This window comes from Sorex araneus, chromosome 2 (genome assembly GCF_027595985.1).
Source record: "Sorex araneus isolate mSorAra2 chromosome 2, mSorAra2.pri, whole genome shotgun sequence".
Classification (NCBI taxonomy): domain Eukaryota; kingdom Metazoa; phylum Chordata; class Mammalia; order Eulipotyphla; family Soricidae; genus Sorex; species Sorex araneus.
Window position 1 is genome coordinate 6,859,035 of NC_073303.1, and position 9,769 is coordinate 6,868,803.

At 37.1% G+C, this 9,769-nt stretch overlaps 1 protein-coding gene across 1 annotated transcript; it reads left to right on the forward strand.

Moving 5' to 3' along the window:
* Positions 1 to 7,226: 7,226 nt before the first annotated feature.
* Positions 7,227 to 8,171, forward strand: LOC129402493 (putative olfactory receptor 2B8). Its single transcript, XM_055129264.1, has one exon. It carries the CDS (start codon positions 7,227 to 7,229, stop codon positions 8,169 to 8,171), a length of 945 nt encoding a protein of 314 aa, XP_054985239.1.
* Positions 8,172 to 9,769: the final 1,598 nt, after the last annotated feature.

A 9,769-nucleotide genomic window follows, 5' to 3' on the forward strand; every position in this document is an offset into this window, starting at 1 on the left:
TTATCAGGAAGTTCAGTTCTTAGTTTTTTGAGAAGAGATCAGATTGTTTTCCAAATAGCTTAAACCGGTTGACATTTCCACCAACGGTGATGACGATTCTTTTTCCCCATAATGTATACTTGTCTTAATAGTGAGAGATAGGGGGCGGGGTGGAGCTATACTGGGATTCTTGGTGGTGGAATATGAGCACTGGTGAAGGGATGGGTATTCGAGCATTGTATAACTGAGATTTAAACCTGAAAACTTTGTAACTTTCCACATGGTGACTCAATAAAAAATTTTAAAAAAAATAGTGAGAGATGATATTTCATTGTTGTTTTGATTTCATATATAGGATAAGATGATAAATGGTAAGAGCATCTTTTCAGGTGCCTGTTGAGCATCCATATACATTCTTTAAAGAAATGTCTGTTCCATGAATCCATAATGTACATGGAGGAAAATGTAGGCAGAAACCTCCATGACATTGAAGCTGAAAGCGTCTTTAATGGTGAAATACCACTGACCCAGCAAGTGGAAACAAACATAAACAAATGGGACTACATCAAACTAAGAAGTTTCTGCACTTCAAGAGAAACAGTGACTAAAATAAAGAGAGAGCCTACAGAATGGGAAAGAATATTTACCCAATACCCATCTGACAAAGGATTATTATCCAGGATATACAAAATACTAACAGAATATTTCAATAAAAAATCTCCAACCCCATCAAAAAATGAGGAGAGGATATGAACAAAATCTTCCTCAGAAAAGAAATACAAATGGCCAAAAGGCACACAAAAAATAATCCACATTGCTAATCATTAGGGAGGTGCAGATCAAAACAACAACGAGATATTATCTCTCACCACAGAGATTAGCACACACTCAAAAGAACAAAAGCAACCAGTGTTGGCGTGGACGTGGGGGAAAAGAGACACTCTTTCACTGTTGGTGGGGATGCCAACTGGTCTAGCTTTTCTAGAAAACAATATAGACATCCTTCAAAAACTAGTAATTGAGCTTCTATATGACCCCACAATATCATTTCTGAGAATATATCCCGATGATACAAAAAAAGCAAAAAAAAACACAGTGCTTTCGCAGCAATAGTACAGCAGGTAGGGCATTTGCCTTGCACATGGCCGACCCGGGTTCGATTCCCAGCATCCCATATGGTCCCCTCAGCACCGCCAGGAATAATTCCTGAGAGCAAAGCCAGGAGTAACCACTCTGCATCACTAGGTGTGACCCCAAAAAGCAATAAAGAAATTAATTAATTAATTTTAAAAAGCACAGTAGGAATGAAATTTGTACCTTTATGTTCATTGCAGCACTGTTCACAATTGCCAGAATCTGGAAACAAACCTGAGGACAGATGACTGGTTAAAGAATCTTCAGTACATCTGTAATGGAATGCTATGCAGCTGTTAGGAAAGATGAAGCCATGAAATTTGCTTATAAGTGGATAGACATGGAGAGTATCATGTCAGAAAGAGAGGGACAGACATAGAAGGACTGTGCTCATTTGTGGAGTATAGAATAACATAACATGAGACTGACCCCTAGGATAGTAGACACAAGAGCCAGGAAGATTGCCTCATAGTTGGAAGCCTGACTCATGTGTGCAGGTGGGCCGAGCGAGAAGGCAGCTGGAATAGAGAAGGGAGCACTAAGAAAATGTTAGTTGGAGAGATAAGTTTAGAAGGGACATCATTTGAGTGTGTCAAAAGTAGATAGGGAACCAAATGCTATGGTCTCTCAGTATCTGTATTGCAAACCTTAATGCCCAAAAGTAGAGAGAGAGAAAATGGGGGAAATTGTCTGCTAAGGAGGCAGGGGGGCAGGTGGGAAAGGCAGGGTATACTGAGGAGATTAGTGGTGGGAAATGTGCACTGTTGGAGGGATGCATGTTTGAACACTGTATGATTATAACTCAAACACGCAAGCTTGTAACTATCTCATGGTGATTCAATAAAAATTAAATTAAATTAAAAAATAAATAAAAGAGAAATGTCTGTTCATCTCTTCTCATTTTTTGATGGAGTGGTTTGTTTCTTTCATGCTGAGTTTTAATAGTGCTTTCTAGCAACATTTGCCAGTTGAGCAGTGGACAAGCTTTTCCTTCCAGTCTTTGGTGCATCTTTTGACTTGCATTTTAATTAAATTTGTTTTCAATGTTAAAATTTAACTTAATTTTGAATTTTATTTATTTTTGGGTTTGGGGCCACATACTGGCTGCGCTCAAGTTTTGCTCTTTGTCTCTATGCCCTGGAATCACTCCTGAAGGTGCTCGGGGAACCATCTGGGATGCTGAGGATTGAACTTGAGTTGGCCTTGTGCATGGCAAGCGCCCTACCCACTGAACTATCTCTCCTGTTCCAATCTAGCAATTTTAATTCAGTCAAGATTCTTATTTATTTATAGCCATGTTTAAACTATATTTGAAATGTGAGAAAAAATGACTTTTTAAAAAAGACACTGAAATGATTTAGAGATGAGATTAAGATAACTGTCAAGTTTAAGGAATGTCTATCCTCTGAAAGTATATGACATTATAGAACAAATAGTAAATATTTGATAATTACTATCTCCGAGGATTATTATCTCTGGACAACTTGGTGACGTCAGCTAATTAGCAGTACAGGAGATACATCCCTAGAGACTTCCCACAGGTAAACAGGTTTGGTCCTTTCCCTGTGCAGCCCATTCATGGTGCAGCTTCATGTCACTGTATCCTGTTGCCCATAAGGATCTCTCTGTCATATATACACTATTTGGGGAAATAGTACCGAGAGTCTGACACTGTCTTTCACTACTCATATCACCAAGAAGCAGAGTACAGGCCATTCTACCATGTGAAGATATGTGAAGTCAGCCTGAGAAGGTGGCCTCATACTTAAGAAAAGGTTCTGCATAATCCAGTGCCGGTATAATTAACCTTTCTACTCTCTCCATACAGCCTGACTCCTGAACGCTCATGTCCAGGGTGCATCTCTGTACTATATAAGGTAGCAATATGGAAATGAGGTGGGAAAAGGGCTTAAGACCATAAGAAAGAGGAATATCAGTGAATGGAATGAAATTCAGTCTCAATGTTAATTTAGGAATAGGCAATTTAGTTTTATGTTCAGTAGAAATTGTATTTAGACCAATACCCACAGTTGTTTGCATTTATTATCTGACAGGAGTAGATTACAGAAAAGCTTCTAGTTAAAGAACTAAATTTGATTCATTTTAGAAGTCAGTTATTGTTCCCAGAAATATCATTTTACCATAGTACATTGATCAATCCTCTATACATACATTTGGAAAATAGTCTAAATATAGAGTTTATTTAATTGTCCATATAACATGCTTTTCAGTGATAGAATAACAGTATGCTTTAATGTAAAAGGGAAATTCTAAGTATTAGATTAGATTCTTCCATTCTTTCTTCTGCCTCTTAGTTTTGTTAATTTTTCCAACATTTATTCTGTCTTGAACCTTATAATAAGTATCTGTTGGTTAAAACTTTGAATGTTATTTAAAAATTTTTCTTAATTTTTGTTCAGGTATCATAATTCACTGTGGTATTGGATCACTATTGTGTGGTGGCAGAGGTGCCCCACACTGTCTCCACCAATCTGTCAGGGTCTGTCCCACAGATCCCATCACTGGCCCATCACCCCCGAACAGCCTCAGTTCTCAGTATATGTAGTTTTAAAGCTTTTATTTCTTCTCTTAGAGAGGTACAGAACTACTTAAAATATCTGTGGAGTCTTCAAAATGTTAGGCTGAAGAGTACAATAAAGGGGTTCCACCCTAAGGATAGTGTATCAATAAATCAATATTTTGAGTTGATTATTAACAAGAAGGGAATATTCTTCAACGGATTGAGAATGCTGATTTGAACAGACAAAGGTACAGGAAGAGAAACTGTGATCTGAATGGCTAGTAACCTATGATAGAGGCACATGACAATGTTTACATGGGTGACACTGATAATGTGTTTTCATCATCTCATGAGCACTGTGCTTGCTGCTGAGTGACTTTAGTGACCTCTGTTATTCTCTGGCTAGCGTGCCATCCAAACTCTGTTCATTATGTGATATTGGCTACTAGGTTCACGTCTGTTTCTTTGGTCAGTAAGTAGTTCTCAGATGAAAGGGAACCTCTGGGGCACAGAGGGTGGGGGCCAGGCGGGGGAGGTATAGTCCTTCACCCAAGGACTCTACAGTAGACTTTGTTACTCTGCCAGACATATAATGTTCTCTTTTATACTCTTCGTGTAGGTTTCACTATAAGTTAGATTTGTTTAATGTGATGTGTTGAACTTTCACGATGTATACCTTTATACATACAATTAGTTCTTCTTGGTTCTTTCCCTATAACTGAATTATTTGAGAATGTCAATTATGTCCATTATGTCTGTAATGGAAAATTTTCTAAGTGTGCTCCTACCACTAACTGCTTATCACTTTTCTTATTCAGGTTTTATTAACATGTATGTTAGTCAATATTATACTATTTTTACACATCAATATCTAAACCTGATTGATATTTTAAGAATCCTTAGAATAAACTGTAAATGATCACATTGTATAAGAACTGAGTGCTAAACATAGGTAAGGGGATATTCCTGATAACCTTTCAGAATCTGTATTGCAAACCACAATGCCCAAAAGGAAGAGAGAGAGAGAGAGAGACAGAGACAGAGACAGAGACAGAGACAGAGACAGAGACAGAGACAGAGACAGAGACAGAGAGAGGAGAGAGTGAGTCATAGAGGCAGGCTGTGGGGGTGTGGGGGGTGGTAGGAGGGAAACATGGGACACTGGTGCTTGGAAATGTGTGCTGGTGGAGGGATGGGTGTTGGAACAGTGTATGACTGAAACCTAATCATGAACACTTTGTAAGGGTCTGTCTCAAAGTGATTCATTAAAAAAATTTAAAAATTCTTAGAATGATTAAAAATTACTTGATGTATAAACATATGAGTATAGTATCCAGTGAACTGATGCCATTTATTTTGTTGTATGGCTGTGCCTGTGAATCTGAAGTAGCTGGATGAAATCCTAATTTCTAAACCTTATTGTTGGCAATATTTGGGCTGTGTAACTAATTCTTCTAGGGAGCTCCCAGAAAGATACAGATATGAATTAACTAATGATGAGATTGTCTTTTAGCTTTTATGGTACTAAAGTATTATTTTATATATTTGTTTCTTTATATTTCCTTTAAATTTTATGTGTATATCTTTGACCTGCCATTGATATGACAGTACATGTATGAATATCTCTGTACATTTATCTGTTGAAGCATTTTATCTTAGGGAATAACATATGCCTACTTTTTGAACTTAGATTACACAACTGGATAAATTAATACATGTTTCAATTGATAAAATTTTCATAGGCTATAATCTCACCTCCATCAGGAATTCCATAAATCCTATTGTAAGTACTATGTGAAAATGAAATCAGAAGAAAAGGCAATTGTTGGTTACTGGATTTTTGAGTTCTTATTCAAAGTGACTATGTATAGTCAATGAATTTTAAGAGTTCTTCCTAAATTGCTATTGTAGCTGTAGACATCTTGAGGACAATGGTTAGTGTAGCTAAATGATGGTATTTTCAGGTTCTCTCAGAATGTTCATTTATAAATACCCTACAGAAGATCAGGGTAGCATGAAAACATAGTAGATTAGCTGAAGCAATGGGGAAAAAGAGTTATAGTTATTTATGTAAAGCACTATTAGTGATAGACATATATGTTAAAATTTATTAGAGGTCAGGTAGTTACAGTATTGTTAATGTTTATGGCTTAGTATAGAAAATTTCGGCACCCCACCATTACCAAAGTTCCTATGAGCATTGATCACCAATGCTACTAAATCACCTCTAGTCTCTTCCCTCCCTTCCAGTAAGCAGTTTTGTGTTCCTGTGGCAAGAGTTTGTCATGGTCCAGCACTGTCAATTCATTTGTTTAGTGAAGCTTACTCCATAGATGAGTGAGATCATCTGGTACTTATCCTCTCTCTCTGATTTCTTTTACTTAACATCACACCCTCCAGTTCTGTCTATGTTACAGTGAACTGCATGATTCATCTTTTGTTACTGCTACATAATATTCCAAATGATATTTTTAATATAATTTAATTCCCTGTTTGAGTACATTCAAGGTTATGAATTTATGATTTTTAAATAGAGATTATCTTCTATTTCCTTTTTTGCCTGTGAGAAAAATAAAATAAACATTTAAAACTCTCCTCTCTGTAACTCCTTATTTTTTCAGATCTTTTCTTCTGTTTTTTCACCGTTTCCATTTCCTTTAAAATAGTAACATAGAATATATACATTAAATTCTATTAAGCTCAATATGAACCATATATTTCATGTCTATAATTGATTCTAATATATTTCTACTGTTCAATTTTCTTATATAAAATGTCAATAATAACACCTCTTGTGATAAAGTAGAACTAAATTGATATGTCAGTTGTACTAAGGTATCACTTATTCAATATCACTGTTGCACTGTCGTCCCATTGTTCACTGATTTGCTAGAGTAGGCACCAATAATGTCTCCATTGTGAGAGTTGTTGTTACTGTTTTTGGCATATCGAATACACCTCGGGTAGCTTGCAAGGGTCTCCCACGTGGGTGGGATACTGTCAGTAGCTTGCTGGGCTCTCCCAGAGGGTTGAGGAATCAATCCTGGGTCAGTCTCATGCAAGGCAAACACCCTACCTGCTGTGCTATCGCTCCAGCCCACTTATGAAATAGCTATATCAGAGCAGAAACTTTTTATTCGTTTTTGGTCTACACCCAGCAGAATTTAGGGCTTACTCCTAGTTCCTAAGGTATCCAATAGTTAACTAACTTAGTTAATTCCTACTTATCCAATAGTTAAATCAGAGCTAAAACATTTTGTTTGTTTTTGGATACACCCAGCAGTGTTTAGAGCTTACTCCTAGCTCTGCACTCAGGAATCAAACTCAGGTCTGGCCAGTTATAAGGCAAACACCAATGCTCTGGCCCCAGGGATAAAACTATTCCCATGATGGAATAACTCAACTTTATTTTATTGGAATTCCTTCCCACCTTTTGTGTTGGCTTTATGGGGTTATAAGAGATCAAAACGCAGGGCACTGCACAACCTGGGCACTGCATATAGTACTACTGAGGCTACATTCTCACTCCTGAAGATACTTTATAAAAATTGTTCATTGCTTTCTCTTGACAGGAGATAAGTACTTATAAAGGATGGAACAGAACAATGGGAGTTCTTTCACTGGATTTATCCTACTAGGGTACTGTGACAGGCCTCAACTGGAGCTCGTCCTTTTTGTGGTTCTTTTAATACTTTATATCTTCACACTGCTCGGGAACACCACCATCATTACATTGTCCTACCTGGACCCAAATCTCCACACCCCAATGTACTTTTTCCTCTCTAGCTTAAGATTTTTAGACTTGTGCTATACTACGAGTACTATCCCTCAGTATCTGTATAATCTCAGTGGACCTGATAAATCTATCTCTTATGCTGGTTGTGTGGCTCAGATGTTCATCTTTTTAGGGTTGGGATGCACAGAATGCATACTCTTAGGGGTCATGGCGTTTGACCGCTATGCTGCTGTGTGCAGGCCTCTCCACTACACTGTCATCATGCATTCTTGTCTGTGTGCCCTGATGGCTTCTGCTTCATGGATCTATGGTTTTTCCAACTCCTTGGTGCAGACGGTGCTCATCTTTATTTTACCACTATGTGGGAAGAATAAAATAGACCATTTCCTTTGTGAGATTCCTGCACTGATCAAGATCGTCTGCGTCGACACCAGTAGCACAGAGTCTGAGAACTTCGTTGCCAGTGTTGTTACTGTTCTCATACCTATTTCATTGATAATATTCTCCTATAGTAAGATCTTGATGGCCATCTTAAGAATTAAGTCTGCAGCAGGAAAACGCAAAGCCTTTGGGACCTGTGGCTCCCACTTCATCGTGGTCTCCCTGTTCTATGGCACAGCCATCTACGCCTACCTCCAGCCCAGCAACAACTACTCTCAGGATAAGGGCAAGTTCACGTCTCTCCTTTATGGCATTTTTATCCCCATGATGAACCCTGTCATCTATACACTGCGGAACAAGGATGTGAAGGGAGCAATGACAAAAACTCTTTGGAAGATTCATCGCCTGATGTGTGTATGAGAAAGACATTCAATGGAAGGATTTTTGAGTGCTAGAGTTTCTAAGATGTGTTTGCCTTCATATATCCTACCAACATTACCCTAAGAATTTTCAGTGGAATTTTCTTTAGCTGTCATATAAAAATTAGAGTTGGCAAATGTAAGGTCATGGATTTCTTTCAATTTCTTGAGTGGTTGGGAACCGGTTCCCATAGCATTTCATTTTATTTATGATTTTAAACTGCCATTCAGATTTATTTATTTTTATATAGGATGATCCCCATTTGGGATCATTATTTAATTTGATTTGCAAAAAGGCTGTAAAAGCCATATTTAAACTAAGGGTATGGACCACTAAAATGCCATATTGAATACTAGCATTTTAGCATTTATTTATGGCTGTTTTATAAAGTAAGTGTTAACTGTTTTTAAGTCTTTTTTCAGAATTAGTTGAATGTCTCAATGAAAATACAAAAAATAAGCTCAAGACAAAACTTTCTCCAGTGGATGTTAATAAAGTCATTCAGAAATTCATCTATCGTTGACCTTCTCCTCATAATAATCACATATAAGAGTATTAATTGTTCAGGCTATGCATGTCAATCACTATGTGAAGAAATCTTGTTGCCAATGACAATGGTACCTTAAGTTGTAAAAGCAAAGGGAATGGGTTATTTGTTTGTTTTTGGCATATTTGTAAATTGCTAGAGGAAGAGGTATGTAATTTCTGGTTACTTTACATTGTGATCCATATTCCTCTTCCCTTTTAAAATGATTTTCTAGAGTGGAATTACATAGGAGCCCTAAGTTCATTCCTAGGCATTGAATGACCCCCTTAGCACCCTAGGGAGTGGCCCCTGAGCACTACTTAATGTTGTCCTGGAATGAAAGGAAAAAAATCTTTTGAGCACACTATTGTGACTGAATGACCCAAGTCTTCTCATAGTTTACACAATCACCAAAAGTAATGTAGTAAACGTTTAAAAAATACTTTTATAGCTGGAGTGATAGTACAATGGGCTAGACACTGCCTTGCATGTGGCTGACCTAAGTTCAATCCCCGGCACCCCATATGGTCTCCTGAACTCAGATAAGTGATTCCTGAGTGCAGAACAGGAAGGAGTCAGCACTGTCACATATTATCTGATGATTATTTATATTCACCCGAAGAAAATTTAAAGGATAGATAAAATGCATACTAATTAAAAATCACTGATGACTAAATCGAAGTTGATCTTAAAATAATTGTGATTCAATTACGGCCTGTGAGTATTAATATAAGCATCCTAGAGAAATTAAATATGACACTTAATTCCCATGCCATTGACTCAAGCTTAAATGTGCATAAGTTTATTTTGAAGCTAGGATCTTGACCTTTGTATATGTTTAACGTCAGACATATAAACAATGTTTATATCTATGGAGGTTAGAGTTTTGACATTACCATCATCACATTAAATTAAAAATCCATATAAGTATAGGTTTTGATTCATAAACACACTGTATCTGCATAATAACAGAATAACAGAAACTTAACAATGATCATGTACCTTTCTATGCTGACAGCTAATATACACCATCCTGGGATGATCATTGTTGACATGACGAGTGGTATTTTTA

What these genes read in the sequence shown, in the direction of transcription:
- LOC129402493 (XM_055129264.1), top strand. Translation starts at nt 7,227, where the DNA reads ATGGAACAGAACAATGGGAGTTCTTTCACTGGATTTATCCTACTAGGG.